The following is a 16,952-nucleotide window of genomic DNA, read 5'->3' on the forward strand; positions in this document are numbered from 1 at the left end:
ACAGAAAACCGGGGGTTACTGAAGAAGGATTTGGCAAAGTGGTTTAATAATTTTCTATTTGTAGGAACATCCTTAGATTTATACGATCATTTAATTGTTCTTTAAATATTTCCTTACTTGTGTGATTTAAAACATTAAACTACCAAAAAGAACAAATACTCCATCTTGTGGCCAGGAAAAAACCCAGCACTTTCGTCAAACATGACCCTAGTCAACTGTTCTGTCTTGAATTGTCTCCCTCATCATAAATATCCAAGTGGTATTGAGAAGAGCGGCTTTAATTATGAAACTCCTTCAGCTCAAAGGATTCCCTGCCTGATTTATCAAAGGCTTCAGATGAGGTATATCACTCTCAAGGCAAGATTAATTTATTAATCTCTTTACAGTTACAGCTACAGTATTTTCCAAAAGATATAGGCAGAACCGTAAACACTACAATACTTATCCATTTGGAGACTTTTTAAAGGGATAAGATAATGGAGAGTATAAACAGCCAGCTGCAGAGGCATTCATTCATTTGATAAACCTTCGTGATTGCCTGCTGTATGCCCGTATTATTGGGGTACAATAGTGAACAAGGGCCTGCCCTGTCCTACGGAGTCTGTGGTCTAGTGGGTACAGGGTGTAGTGGGAATATACACAGGGGAGCACCTGACTCTACCTGGTGAGTCAAGAATAGCTTCACAGAAGAGGTGACCTTTGAGTAGCTGTGTAAGGCAAAGAATAAGAATTTTCCAGATGGACGGAGAGGGAGAGGAATTCCAGACCAAGCAAAGGGCATGTGCAAAGACAGAGCCATAATATACACATGGCCAGTAGCTTGGTGTGACTAAAGCCCAGAATATTAACCAAGTTACAAGGACTCTCAAAGAACCTAGTGAGGTTTTCTCTTTTTGTTTATTTATTTGTTGGGATGTTTTCCTGATATTTCTTCTGATATTTCTCTCCAACTTCTATTCTTGACAGGTGGAAATTGAGCAAAAAAAGAGTTTGAAGCCAGACTTTGAAGGAGATGAAATGGAAAATCCCAAGGAGTGTGGGGTCCAGTGACGAAGCCCTACTGCAGGGGGCCCTGACCTAAGCATCACGACAGGATGTCTTCCTGAATAGCTGAAGTTCAAGGCACTGCCTATCATGGCTACTCCATGTTGGGAACAGTGTATTGGACCTCCCTGTTGGTAGTTACCTGTATTCTAACAGGAAGCCCTAAGGTGCTTGCTTTGGAGAGGCTCTGATCATGCCTGAAGCACCTGGGTCACCTGACTCTTTGGAGCTTACTGTATAATTAAGCCTCCTCTCCCCTCTGCTTATCTCACAGCACTTGGGTATGGTTTGTGACTGATAAAGTCAGGAAAAGAAACTCCCAACATCATTGTTGGCGCAATTTCCTTCCGATGTGCATCTGTCACTTACATCAGTTTCTGGAAAACAATCTTGAGAAGTTAATTAACTAAGACTCCGTCTCTGTCACTCCCCTTAGAAAAAGTTGAGAAAAGGTACAAAACCGATTTCCTCTTTGGGTCTGCTAGACCTTTCATAGGTGTCTCCATTCTTCAAATGTTAACACTATGCAACAGAAGTTTTTGAGATGTTTCCCTCCTGGTTCTAGACAGTGTTGATTGAAACACTTTTTCCATCTTTCTAAGGCATCAGTCCCAGGGTTCATCACCCTGAGTCACAATAGACAATGGAAAAAAGGCACAAGAGGACACTTTTAAATTCTGTGATTAGCCCCACATTCTGCGAAGAGTGGCTATTGAAGGGAAAGCAAAATTGAGCTTACTTTTCTTCATTCTGGGGAAAAAGAACATTCATTGTAAGATTATATTCAATTCAGGAGACAGCTTAAATCTCAGTGAATTTCCAAATTCACACTGAAAAATATAGGCCATTTCTGCTTCCTGAAACAGATGGATACATATATCTCAGGCATTTGTCAGGGGCATTTGGGAACTCTTTTTATACCTCATAGCCAATAGACAGCTGCGTGTCTCTTTAACTCAAACTTTACAGGAAATAGAAGTTGAAAAGATCATTTTAAAAGCTGTTTCAAAACTGAGCTTGTATGAGCTTTTCCTAAAAATTCAGAGTTTGATAATCACAGTATTGTAATAGATCTAAAAGGCAGAAGACTCTAGGGTAGAGATGAGGGAAAGCCATATTTTTCTAATGTTGGGAACATTAAATCCTGATTCCAAGAATCTAGGACACTCAATATTCTTTATCTTCATCTGTTCCAGCTCACATTCTGTACCTCTGAATCCCAAAGGGGATACGAGCTCAACAATTTAAAGGCAGCTTTTACCTGCCTTCCTGTTTCTCCCGTGAAGAAAAGAGTAAGGGTTATCCGATTTGTAGATGACACAGAAATAGACATATAACTAGTCTGTTGACTGGCAGATTTGGGATTAGTTCATTCCGTGAATATTCACTGAATTCTAACTATGTATTGACATTAGGATATAGAAATCATTGTAATTTTTTGAAATACCTGAACATAAGACTGAAACTAAAAGGATGAAATTAAATAGGCATTAATGAGAAACTCTATATTCTGAGTTTCTTAAATGCAACCCACTAAGTACAAAATGGGGTACCTATGTGTGTATGGATGTGTGTGTTTACCTGTGTGTGTTAATGGGAAGGGTGTTGGGAAGTCCTGGTTTCACAGCAGTTTTTGTATAAAATGTTTTCTTAGGGAAATGTGAGCTCAGTTTTGAATCGGGAGTATATCGTAGCTATTCACAAAACTAATGCATTCAGCCTGTGGTAACAGAAGTCTAGGGAGCCCTGCATGCTGCACTGGTCAGTCCACATCTGGATGGAGGGCTGGGTTCAATTCTGGGAACCACATTTTAAGAGAGATGTTAATAAATTGATTGTGTCCAGTCAAGTGGCCAGGGTTGTGGAGAGTGTGATTATACACGGAATAGGGGAATAGTTCCCCTGAAGAACAGAAGGTATAGCTGGAAAGGGAAAAAGAGGGAATGATATAATAGCTGACTTGAAATCTCTGTTGAGCTATATAAGGGGAGAGGAATTGGACTTTTCCTGTGTTGCTTCAAAGGGCAAAAAGAGGAGCTTTATAGATGTTTGCTTCAATATAAGAAAGAACTTTGTAATAAGAGTTGTTCTAAAGAGGAATGCACTCAAACAGTAAAACTTCCAGTTGCTGCAAATGCACGAAGGCTAAAATAACCCATCCTAAATGCTATGAGAGGGACTCTTAGATTGGATTTGGGCTAGATTCTTAACAAGATCCCTTCTACATATAGGTTTAGTTTCAACAGTATTAGGACTCTCTTGTTTGTTTTTAGTTTGATAAGTGGTTTTTCATGCTCTTTGAAATACAGTGGAGTCCCCTAGAGGTCTTTGTCAAGTGAGGACTCCAAGGCATAGCCCTTCCCCTGTTGTGCTAAAAGCACGTGAGATTCCTTATAGAGACATTGAAATGGGTTCAAGAGTTGGCAAGGTGAAGGTCATTCTAGCACCTTCTTTACCCAAGGTTAGCACCCGTGCACCCTCTCAAGATCTCTGCTTCACCTGCGAGCATCACATGTGTATCGGTGGTTGGACCCTTTTTTCCTGTTGGTTAATTCTCATTGCCTTTGTACTTTCACCTGGACATTTTTTTTTAAACCAAGGGATGGGAAAATCCCTTCCATGCTATCTACATTCAGCAATCAGATTATCATTCATTTTTAAACACCTTCCACCTTGATTTCATCAGATTTGTTTTCTCTCTACTGTTTTTTGGAAATTGATTATGGGTAGCATTTAGGGGGTTGGAAAATATAATACTATATATTTTTAGATGTAGTTTCTATGTAGTTATTTTGTTAATAGCCTACATAGAAAACATTGTTGGGCAAATACCTTTTTGATATGCAGATTCTAAGTTTGCCACCGTGGACTTGGATTTTGTGTGTGTGGCCACAAATTATTTGTGGCCACCAGTAATCCTTGTCTACATTATCAGTAATGTGAAAATATTAGAAGTGAATTCATTTTACCAATACATAGTCTTACTATTAGAATATAAATTAGATGTCCCATGATATTAAGAGCTGCGCTTTATTTTTTTGAGACTGGTGACTCCCTTTTTTGACTTTATAGTAAAGGAGGATAAGAGATGTACTCATTATGATATATCAAACAAGACTATGAGGTACTTTGTGGGTGCACCATTAAACTCCCTTTGCCACTCTTGTAAACGTACTACTAGTTATGCCTTATGAAAATTGTGTATTTTACTTATATGAAATATAATCTGGATAGTTTTTTTTCTCTTCTATTTTGTTCTCCCCCGCCACCTCCCCCACCCCAACCTTCCTGCATTATTGGCAGAGCTCATAACCCTTGAGAACATTTTTTTTCTTTTTGGCTGTGCTGCACGGCTTGCGGGATCTTAGTTCCCTGACCAGGGATTGAACCCAGGCGACTGCATTGAAAGCGCCGAGTTCTAACCACTGGACTGCCAGGGAATCCCCAAGAACATTTTTTTAATGTAAAATATTTCTTATTTGAAATTAGAGTAATTTCCTTTCAAATCCTGTAGATGAGGGCAGGAGCTCTCATATTGGGAAATTCGTAGTCCCAAGAAATGTGATCCATGGAGGCAAGAAATGCCTCTTATTCTTTGTTTCTAGTACCTTCCACCAAGTTTGGAATATAATAAGTTTCAGCTACCTTAAATCCTGTGCTGATAGGACAAACAGATATTAATGAAATAAAGGAAAATTAGGTATTCAATAAATGTTTGCTGAATGAATACTGACGCTTAGACTCTAAGACTACCTAACCCTTACTTATCATCAAACACATTAAAGCACACATGCATGCTTTTATTTCCTGGAGAACTTAAATAATTTTTCTTTCCTTGCCTCCACTGTCAACTAGTGATAACTGCCAGCACTTAAGCACTTAATGTGCAGCTGAACTTAAACTACAGTATATCTTATTCATATTGAAAAACATTTTTGTGCCCAAAGATAACAGTAGCACAGATGCTGTCATAGTCCAGATTATTGATTCAGTTTTGTTCTTGCAAGTCAGACAGCTCTGTGAGCCTAAGCCTTGCCCATTCGAATGGTGAGAGAGAGAAGAAAGCATTTAATAGAGTACATGGACAGTCTTGGTGTGCTAGGTCTTTGTTTTCCCCAACATTAACCACTGACCAATGTTACTGCGTATTTATTTTGTTACCATAGTAAGAAAGATGGAGGCCTGGGGTAGTAAGGCTGAAACGTGTGAAGTGACATCATGATTTCAGAGCTGCTTTAAATCTCATAATAAGTTTCGTGGTGGGAAAATAGAGAATGATCTGAAATTTTTCTTAAAAATCTTTAAAACATTAAGTTGATTTGACTAGGAAGCACTGCCATTTAGCCTACTTTAAAAATTTTTCCCAGGTGGGAATGGTAACTTTAACTCTTCTACGAATGATGATTATAAGTTAATTCTAGCATATCTAGAGTTTAGGTCATGTTAAGAATGCAACAGGAAATTCAAACAAAGCTGACCAAAAAGCTAAATCCACAAAAAATATTATCTAGTAAAGGAATTATCTCTTAACATTTCACTAACAAGTGTCATTCAAAACATGACAGCTCTTATATAAAATTAGTCATAGCATTTTCACCAACTTCTAAACATATTGTCATTACCAATGTCTAAGTGCCAATTCCCTACAAGTCACCATCTCTCTACCATTTCTTAATTATGTTCTTTTTAAGTGAAATTTGCTTTGGATATTGTGACTCATATTTATGTATTTAAGGAATTAAAAGTGAAAGAGATATAAATGTAGAAAATAAATGTGTGTCAGTAGTATTTTCCCATGTATTAACTAAAGTAGGAATATGGAATTTTTACATTTCTTATACTGTGCCTTAGCAAATCTGAATTGAGAGTCTAGTCCTTTTAACAATTGGGGAAAAAAAGAAAAGTATCTATCTCTGAATTTGCAATTCCAGGCCTGTAAAGGCGGAAACAAACTATCCATAGCAATGTGTTTGGTAGTGCCTGGAGAGAGGCAAATAATAACTGCATGTAATGAAAAGCTATAAAAGAACAGAATCAAAAAACAGAATTGCAATATGAAAAAATAAAGTATGGAGAAATGACAAATAGAGCACTGGCCACCAAACCTCAAAATACTTGAACTAGAGGCCATCCCTTAAATGTAAGGAGCCCCAGGAATAATAAAAGATTGCCTAGCAGGGATAAACAACAGAATTAATTCAGTTCAACAAGTATTTGGTCAAGGTGCTGTCCCAGTAACCGGCTTCCCTAAAGGGAGCTAAGGCCAAACACAAGGACACTGAGGACTGTTGATGTAAAGACATTGGTGGGCATGCCCTTTATCAAGGGAGAATTGGGGTTTCTATGAATCTTTAAAGGACACAGTCATGAAGACAATCATCATGTTAAGTCACTTGCAATTTTCCCAGTTGGGCTTCAGAAACCTCAGCTAAAAAAGTGAGGACGCTGGACTAACCGTTCCCTCAGATCCTTTCCAGCTCGAGTGTTACGGATTATTTTACGAACTATCTTTGGTGCCACTGTCAGTGATACTTCATGTCAATAGGACTCTTCATATAATCTTAAGAACCAAGAAGTTTAAAATTTGAATACTGGGAAAAGCAGCTGGCCCATCTTTTCTCTTTTAATGTCTCTATCCTTTACCATCTGCCCAGACAACCCTGCAGTCCTCTATTTTGTAGTTGCCTTCAAAACACAGATAAACATGGAGGATCAAAAGGACGGTGAAGATCAGCTAGAACACTGCTCTGGAAGGTCCTCTGGCATCACCCAGCACAACAGTGGTGTGAAGGTGAAGAGGAACTGATTGATAGGATTTGGGTACTACCTGAAGTAGAAGTCGGTCTAACCCTCCAAGGGGCTATGTCAGGATGATCAACGATTTACAGATATATCCTTTTATACAAAAGACTGCAGGAATCGAGGGAGGAAAAAACACTCAGTAAACATTCTGGGACTATCTGTAACACAGTTATGGCAAAACGAGATGAAAGGGTCGGTCCTCCCTATCCTCACAGTCTCTTAGTAACATGCAAATGTAATTATTTTTTAAAAACGTGTACAAGCTACAAAATAGCATCTCTTTTGTGGTATGTGTGAGTATGATTTTAGTTTCCTGTACTAAGAGTTGGTCAAATATAATGGCTCAATTCCAGCCGGACAAAGTAAAGGAATTCTAGCATCCTCTTCCTGTTCAGTCCCATCTTCTGCCTCAGATCAAACCCTCAGTGCTGGCTGTGGACACCATCTAGCCGCACTGTGACTGAAGCCGTAAGCACCGCTGTTTTGCCTCTGTGTGCTTCAGGGTCAGCACCCACACGTGGTTTCCAATGGGAGCAGTTCTGGGAAAGCAGATGTGCAATCAGATCCTGACAGCAACCTGTCGCACCAAAGCATCTTAAGGGTTTTGAAGTACTGGGGTGACAGAGGGAAGAATATGAACTCCTCTGACCCTAAGTCAGCATGCATTTAACCTTTGTGTCAACCTGCCAACAGAACCTGGAGAAAGTTTACCATATTCAAGAAGTGAGACAGAATCAGTCAGTGTTTTAAGCCAGGGAGTGCTAAAAGAGCACCCGCTCCTCACTCTCCATTTTTGTAACGCTCATAGAGCATTTCAACGTGTCAGGATGGAAGGGACCCAAGATCCAGTGAATGATTCAGCTGATCCAAGGCTTGGCTTTTCCTTCCTTCATCATCTATCCTCATTCAGTGTAACTTCTTGTACTATGTGATTTATTTTATGTAAAAACAGCTTGCTTTAAAAAAATGTGCCTATGTAATAAAGTCTACACACTGGCTAACTCTATAGAGGTGAGGTTTTGTTTTTAATTGTTCTGCTGATTATCACCTGTAATACCCTTTTTGAGCTAGGAGAAAGAGCTGTTAATAAAAATTTTTAAACAAAATCTGTCACTATGCAAGATTTAATGAGGTCAAGCATAATAAAAAATATTTAAGAAGATTCATCACCCTGTTAATATGGTTAGTGATCATAGCTGACAAGTTAACAAGTGACCTGTATCCTAGTTAAGCTTATGAACATACTTTAGTCAATTCAAGATATATTTATTGCATTGATATTTTGTGTCTAATTCTGTGAGAAAACAGTTCCTAAGGTGGTTTGTTTTTGGCAATAAGTACATACACACATAAGTAAGTTAGAAATGTAAAAGAGCACATAATCAGTAACGAAGTATTTGCGTTACATTCTTGGCATACTGTCAGCACTCAACAAATAACTGTTCAACTGATTGATGAATCCAAGTGACCAATGTCAACATACACACCGAAAAAAAATCAATATGGACTAGAATACTTGGGAGATTTTCACAAGAAAGATGGTTTTTCAGTGAGATCTGGAGGTGGGGATAAAATTTAGCTCAGTGGCAAGAGGAAGGGAGTTTAGGGTTGGGAAGAGGCAGGTGTAAAAGTGGTTGGATTAGCAGGTGAGCCTGACCTGGGTGAGGGGTTCATGCACATCAAGAGGTAAGAGTGACAAGTGAGGCCACGCTGTGGAAGAGCTGGCCTCCAGGTTGAGCTTGGACTCAATCTAATAAAGCCTATGAAGCCATTTCAGAATCTTGCCAATAAAGCATTATTCTAGAAAGACTAATCTGTCTACAATGTGCAGGGTATTTTGGTGTAGGGAAAAGATTAAAGGCAAGGAAAACAAAGGTTTTTTGGAGTAAACAAGAAAGAAACAGAGCTTTGTGTTTTGTTTAGTTCAGACAGACCATAGACATTGCAAAGTGCAGTTATCTACAAGGGGAGAACTCAGGCCAGTTCAGTGGCCGCCTGCCGTTGAGAGAACTCTATCCTGAACACACAGAATTTTATAGCCTAGTTGGTACAAAATTAACTGATACTAGTAACTGTAATCAGGTGCACAATAGGGTTAAAAGCCAAATAAGAGCATAAAATTTTCTTAAGTTGTGGATTCTGAAGAATAGTCTACTCCTTCCCCCTATTCTTCCATCCCTATCTGCCCAGAGTCCTCTTGAACAAGTTTTGAGACCTAATTGTCTAGGTCCCACATTATCACAAGGTTTTAGCCTCTAAGGTCCCCCTTTCCTTTTAATATCCAAGTGGAATAACTACTCAAGTAACTGTCTGAAGCTAAGTATGCTCCCTAATGTTCCTCCGGATTTGGGGGAAGGGGAGTTGAGAATGAGGGGAAGTGAGGATGAGGATTGAAATGTCCTCAGTGTCATTTGTCAGCTCTTATTCTAAACTCCCCCCAGCTCCTCTCTGATCACCTCTGACTGCCTCCTCTGTATTCCTCCACACTGGGCAGCTTTCTGTATTCCCAAAGCATAATAATATGACCTAACACTTACCTAGTGCTTATACACTGGTGCAGTGACCTGCAGTAAGTATTTTAGATGCATTATCTTATTTAATGAAAGCAGCCCCCTCTCTCCATTCTGCAAGGCACTAATAACTCAAGGCTGGTGGTACAACCAATGTTTACTGAAGGTTAGCAATCAATGGTGAGTATTTACAGCACAAAACAGGAAAAGAACTTAAAACTGAATATCAGATATCCCTGTTTTTAAAGTTCATTACCCATACCCCACGGAGGAAGTCCTTATTAAACATCTTTCTTGCTCAGCTCTAGCCTGAGTAAATGGAACCAATCCCTCAAGTCCCCGAACCACTGTCTCACTGCCAAGGGAAAACTGAAAACTCTTCTTAAAAATTCCATCTTAAATGAGAATTAAGTTCTAAAGTTCAACACTCTTGAAAATCACTTAAATTGTCTATAAAATAAAGCAGACTACAGTGTCAGTCTTCTTTAATGAACGTCGCTCTATGACCCTCAGTTAATTTTTCAATTTCTTCATTGAGGATACCAACAGGAGTCATCACCACCAAAAATCCCGGCCACCTGAACAGTGCCTTCCAGTGCATGGCCAATGTGGGGAAGTCATAAAAATGAGTCACACAATTATTCCCCGAGTTTTACCAACATGAATTGACTGTTTCAGTCTTGACAGCATCTTTTATCTGCCTCACAGACCCACTGAGTGGAATGGCAGACCAAATAACTTGAATAGAAGTATAATGTCTCCATTGTACTTCACTTTATTATGCAAAGCAATTTTTAGTTCCACTCTATCACATCCTGTTATGGACCCACTGAAGTATCTTTCCAAACCGAAGAGAATTATATCTTAGATCTCCAGAAAAGAACTTACAAAAACTCACAATTTTTCTTTAGTGGTGTCAAAATTACAGATAATATTTTTCAAAAGGTGTTAAAATCAAAATACATGTACTTTCCTCCTCAACACAGTCTAGGTCAACAGAAAAGAACAGGATAAAATCTATTCTCCACCTGTCAAGAGCAGACCCCAGGGGTCAAGACTTTTCTCTCATCTCCCTCTTGCTCTCCTCCCCTCTCTTCTTTTCACTAATAGGCATAAAGTCCTGACAGCCTAGGCTAATCTGGTGGCAGTGGCACAGAAAGGGACATACCTCAGAGACTGGGACAGTCTCCAGTTATTTCTTCCTGTATTGAACTCTTTTGAACAAACCCCTATTGTACATCTCTTCTACTGCCTTTATCACCTGTGTGCTGCCTTTTAAAGTTTTATATTTATTAGGTTTATCCTCCGCATTAAAAAGCAACAGAGAACTGGCTTTCTCAGCATGTGGCCAAAATGCACCAAAAGCAATATGAATCAGTAAGTGTAAATCAACATGCAATTGAATATGACTAAAATTCACTCTGTATTCAAGACTTTCTTGAAGTCAACTCCTCTTTCCATCTCTGAGCCTCTGCAGTCTGGGAAGTCTTCTCTCTACTACTGCTTTTCTTTCTCTGTGCAACTCAGAGGTTACTGCTGTTAGAAATGCTGCAAGAATGTTTAATTCTCCCGACTTCCTATGCAGTACAAAATTTATCTCTTAATTCCACTCTCTTAATACACATCTAATAAGGGGATGACAACTGCAATGAAAAAAGAAATACTCAGTGCAAAGGATACAAGTGTTTGGTGACCAGACTGAATGCTGGGGCAAAGGAGAAAGAATCAACAATTTTGAACTACTGAACCTGCTTATATTTATCCTGCAATCCTGCAAGTAGCCTATCAGAAACCTAATGTTTAAAAAAACACAAAAACAAAAACAAAAAACTTGCTATTTCTTTTGCTACCAAAATAACAGATAACAAGTTGTATACCAATATATTCTCTCCTGAGATTTTAAAATGATGAACTGAAAGAGTACCCAAGACATCAAGTTAAGGCTCAGTCTGGGAAAAGCTAAGAAAGTCTATGTGATTTGTCAAGAATAACATATAAAAGGCTCCAATCAAGATGGTGGAGGTAAAAGACCTGTACTCAGAAAACTGTAAGACACATACACATAAGTTTGATGAAAGAAATCAAAGATGACACAAACAAATGGAGAGATATACCATGTTCTTGGACTGGAATAATCAATATTGTGAAAATGACCATACTAGCCACAGATTCAGTGCAATCCCTTATCAAATTACCAATGGCATTGTTTTACAGAACTAGAACAAAAAAGCTTAAAATTTGTATGGAGACACAAAAGACCCCGAATAGCCAAGGCAATCTTGAGGGAAAAAAACGGAGCTGGAGGAATCAGACTCCCTGACTTCAGACTATACTACAAAGCTACAGTAATCAAGACAATATGGTACTGGCACAAAAACAGAAGTATAGATCAATGTAACAGGATAGAAAGCCCAGAGATAAACCCATGCACCTATGGTCAACTAATCTATGACAAAGGAGGCAAGGATATACAATGGAGGAAAGACAGTCTCTTCAATAAGTGGTGCTGGGAAAACTGGACAGCTAGCTACATGTAAAAGAATGAAATTAGAACACTCCCTAAAACCATACACAAAATAAGCTCAAAATGGATTAAAGACCTAAATGTAAGACCAGATACTATAAAATTCTTAGAGGAAAACATAGGAAGAACACTCTTTGACATAAATCACAGCAAGATCATTTTTGATCCACCTTCTAGAGTAATGGAAATAAAAACAAAAATAAACAAATGGGACCTAATGAAACAAAAGCTTTTGCAAAGCAAAGGAAACCACAAACAAGATGAAAAGACAACCCTCAGAATGGGAGAAAATATTTGCAAATGAAGCAACTGACAAAGGATTAATCTCCAAAATATACAAGCAGCTCATGCAGCTCAATATTAAAAAAACAAACAACCCAATCCAAAAATGGGCAGAAGACCTAAATAGACATTTCTCCAAAGAAGACATACAGATGGCCAAGAGGCATATGAAAAGCTGCTCAACATCACTAATTATCAGAGAAATTCAAATCAAAACCACAATGAGGTATCACCTCACACCAGTTAGAATGGGCATCATCAGAAAATCTACAAACAACAAATGCTGGAGAGGGTGTGGAGAAAAGGGAACCCTCTTGCCCTGTTGGTGGAAATGTAAATTGATACAGCCACTATGGAGAAAAGTATGGACGCGTTCCTTAAAAAACTAAAAACAATTACCATATGACCCAGCAGTTCCACTACTGGGCATATACCCAGAGAAAACCATAATTCAAAAAGACACATGCACCCCCAATGTTCATTGCAGCACTATTTACAATAGCCAGGTCATGGAAACAACTTAAATGCCCATCGACAGACAAATGGATAAAGAAGATGTGGCACATATATATACAATGAAATATTATTCAGCCATAAAAAGGAATGAAATTGGGTCATCTGTAGAGACATGGATGAATCTAGAGACTGTCATACAGAGTGAAGTAAGTCAGAAAGAAAGAAACAAATATCGTATATTAACGCATATATGTGGAATCTAGAAAAATGGTACAGATGAACCGGTTTGCAGGGCAGAAGTTGAGACACAGATGTAGAGAACAAACGTATGGACACCAAAGGGGGGAAGGCAGCGGGGTGGTGGTGGTGGTGGTGGGATGAATTGGGAGATTGGGATTGACATATATACATTATAATATGTATAAAATAGATAACTAATAAGAACCTGCTGTATAAAAATAAATAAATAAATAAAATTAAAAAAAAAATTTATGCTGACTAAAATATATTTATGCTGTTCTCTCAAAAGAGAGAACATAGTATATGATTCCAATTTATATAAAACTCTAGGAACTGCAATTTTATCCATAGTGACAAAAAGCCGATAAATGAATGTCTGGCAGAGGGAGGTGGATTAAGAGTGGGAGGGAGGGGAAAAAAAAAAAGAAGGATGTGTGGAGCTCACTTCCTCCCGCAAGTACATCAATAATACATCTACATCTGAAACAATTCTCACAGAATACCTAGTGAACACTGGCAGAATTTATCAAATACCCCAAATCACAAGAAAGATCTCCATGTAACCTGGTAGAATGAAAGAAAGAAAAAAAATAAAAAAGAAATCAGGAAAGGACTTGCACTCCTGGGAGGGAGGTGTGAAAGAGGAAAGGTTTCTGCACCCTGGGAAGCCCCTTCACTGGCGGGGAGGTCAGATGGACAGAGAGGGAGTTTCAGAGGCCTGGAGGAGAGCGCAGCAGTCGGTTTGTGGCAGGCAGAACAGACAGAGACCTGCACAGATGATCTGGGCCCTTGCCCTATGCTCCTGAGCCTGAGACGTGTGTCCACTGGTGTGGGCAGGGCTGGGTGCTGAAACTCGGGCTTAAGAGCACAGACCTGAGGAGAGGACTGGAGTTGGCTGTGTGGAGACAGCCTGAAGGGGCTGGAGCATGGTACAGGCCGCAACCAGGGGTGTATGCGGAAGCCTGGGCCCACCATAGAAGCGAAGCACCTTTGTTAAGGAGTGTGGAAGGAAGGAAGGGGGCACCCATAAAAACCTCTTTCTCTCAGATGACTTGGCACCACCTCTATGAGTTCTGGGAGTGCGCCAGCGGGTTGCCCACACACAGTAGCATGTCGGAAATCTGAGTTGTGCAGATTTACACCTCCACTGCTGGCTTTGTAAACTCAGAGCCTATGGGAAATCTGAGTGGAAGACAGAATAATGGAAATCACCCAATCAGAACAGCAGATAGAAAACCAGATAAAAAAAAAATGAAAGCAATATGAAGAGCCTATGAGATAATATAAAGCTTGCCAATCTACACATAATAGGGATTCCAGTAACAGAAGAAAGAGAAAAGGGGATCGAAAATGTGCTTGAAAAAATTATGGCTGAAAACTTCCCAAACCTGAAGAAGGAAAGAGACATCCAGGTACAGGAAACACAGAGGGTCCCAAACAAGATGAACCCAAACAGACCTATACCAAGACATAGTATAATCAAAATGGAAAAAGTTAAAGATAAGGAGAATTCTAAAGGCAGCATGAGAAAAAGAGTTAATTACAAGGGAACCCCCATAAGACTATCAACTGATATCTCTACAGAAACACTGCAGGCCAGAAGAGAGTGGCAAAACATATTTAAAGTCCTGAAAGGGAAAAATTTGCAACCTAGAATACTCTACCCAGCAAGATTACCACTTAGAATAGAAGAAGAGATAAAGAAGTTCTCAGACAAGCAAAAACTAAAAGAATACAGCAATATTAAACCTATCCTAAAAGAAATATTTAAAGATCTTCTTTAAATAGAAGAAAAGCAAGAATCTATAGGAAAGAGAAAATCACAATTGTAAAGTAAATCACTTATTAAACCAGTATTCATACTAAAAAAAAACAAAAAGTTTTTGTGAAGTGATGATAACCACAGTGAACAGCAAAAGAATAAACACGAAGATATAAAAGAGGACATCAAAATCATAAAATGTGGAGGAAGACAGTAAGAAAATGTAGATTCTTTTTTCTTTAGAATGTATTTGAGCCTATTTGACTAACAGTCTAAAGCAAGTAGATATAAGAAGGGGTTAACATACTTGAAAACAGAGTAACCACAGATTCATAAAAGCCAAAAAGAGGGGCTTCCCTGGTGGTGCAGTGGTTGAGAATCTGCCTGCCAATGCAGGGGACATGGGTTCGAGCCCCGGTCTGGGAAGATCCCACATGCCGCGGAGCAACTAGGCCTGTGAGCCACAACTACTGAGCCTGCGCATCTGGAGCCTGTGCTCCACAACAAGAGAGGCTGCAATAGTGAGAGGCCCGCGCACCGCGATGAAGAGTGGCCCCCGCTTGCCGCAACTAGAGAAAGCCCTCGCACAGAAACGAAGACCCAACACAGCCAAAAATAAATAAATAAATAAATAAATAAATAAATAAATAAACTCCAATCTCTTTAAAAAAAGCCAAAAGGAAGAGAACACAAGCATAATACAAAAGAAAATCATCAAACCACAAAAGGAAAAACAAAAAGAAAAAGAAAGAAACAAGGAAGAAATACAAAATCAACTGGAAAACAAGGTCTAAAATGGCGATAAATATATATCTATCAATAATTACCTTAAATGCCAATGAACTAAAGGCTCCAATCAAAAGAGTAGACAGAAAAATAACAGCCTACAATATCCTGCCTACAAGAGACTCAATTTAGGGCAAAGGACACACATCAATTGATAGTGAGGGGATGGAAAAAGATATTTCATGCAAATGGAAATGACAAGAAAGCAGGGGTCATAATACTCATATCAGACAAAATAGACTTTAAAACAAAGGCCATAAAGAAAGATAAAAAAGGACACTATATAATAATAAAAGGATCTATAAATACAAGAGGATATTACACTCGTCAACATATATGCACCCAATATAGGAGCACCCAAATACATAAAACAAATACTAACCCACATAAAGGGAGAAATGATGGGACTATAATAATAGTAGGAGGACCTCCCTAGTGGCGCAGTGGTTAAGAATCCACCTGCCAGTGGAGGGGACACGGGTTCGAGCCCTGGTCCGGGAAGATCCCACATGCCGCGGAGCAACTAAGCCTGTGCACCACAACTACTGAGCCTGTGCTCTAAAGCCCACGAGCCACAACTACTGAGCCCGAGTGCCACAACTACTGAAGCCCGCGCACCTAGAGCCTGTGCTCTGCAACAGGAGAAGCCACCCAATGAGAAGCCCGTGAAGTGCAACGAAGAGTAGCCCCTGCTCGCCGCAACTAGAGAAAAGCCAGCGTGCAGCAACAAAGACCCAAGGCAGCCAAAAATAATAATTAATTAATTAATTAAAAAATAATAATAATAGTAGGAGACTTGCACACCCTAATTAAAAAATAATAATAATAGTAGGAGACTTGCACACCCTACTCATATCAATGGACAGATCTTCTGAACAGAAAATCAATAAGCCAACAGAGATCCTAATTGATAGCACTGAACAGTTAGACTTAATATTTTCAGGACATTACATTCAATGTAATGGATGTAATTACAAATCCTTTTCAAGTACACATAGAATGGTCTCTGGGATTGACCACATATTAGAGCACAAAACAAGACTCAATAAATTTTAGAGTACAGAAATTATTTCAAGCATCTTTTCTGACCACAAAGGCATGAAACTAGAAATCAACCACAGAAAAAGAAACGAGAAAAAAATGATTACATGGAGACCAAACAACATGCTACTAAAAGAATCAATGGTCAACAATGAAATCAAAGAAGAAATTTAAAAATACCTTGAGACAAATGACAATGAAAACACAACTATACAAAATCTATGGGATGCAGCAAAAGCAGTTCTTAGAGGGAAGTTCACAATGATACAGGCCTTCTTCAAGGAATAAGAAAAATCTCAAATAAACAACCTAACCTACCACCTAAAAGAATTAGAAAAAGAAGAACAAACAAAACCTAAAGTCAGTAGAAGGAAGGAAATAAAAAAGATCAGAGGAAATAAATAATATAGAGATTTTTAAAAATAGAGAAAAATCAATAAAACCAAGAGCTGGTTCTTTGAAAGGATAAACAAAATTGATAAACCTCTGGCCAGGCTCACAAAGA

The 16,952-nt window shown here is 38.9% G+C and overlaps 1 protein-coding gene and 1 long non-coding RNA gene across 16 annotated transcripts in view; one reads left to right on the forward strand and one right to left on the reverse strand.

The window, feature by feature from the left end:
- STON2 (stonin 2) overlaps positions 1-7,952 on the forward strand; it is a 154,645-nt gene extending 146,693 nt beyond the window's left edge. For all 11 annotated transcript variants that reach the window (XM_082451232.1, XM_082451236.1, XM_082451240.1 and 8 more), the window contains one exon: positions 967-7,952. In XM_082451232.1, coding sequence (XP_082307358.1) covers positions 967-1,050 — 84 coding nt within the window. In that variant the 3' untranslated portion in view covers positions 1,051-7,952. The remainder of the gene's footprint in view (positions 1-966) is intronic.
- LOC309655776 overlaps positions 1-16,952 on the reverse strand; it is a 44,141-nt gene that overhangs the window by 2,643 nt on the left and 24,546 nt on the right. The gene's annotated exons all lie outside the window — the stretch shown is intronic.

The sequence above is a fragment of the Balaenoptera physalus genome, assembly GCF_965194825.1.
Source record: "Balaenoptera physalus genome assembly, chromosome: 2".
Lineage (NCBI taxonomy): Eukaryota > Metazoa > Chordata > Mammalia > Artiodactyla > Balaenopteridae > Balaenoptera > Balaenoptera physalus.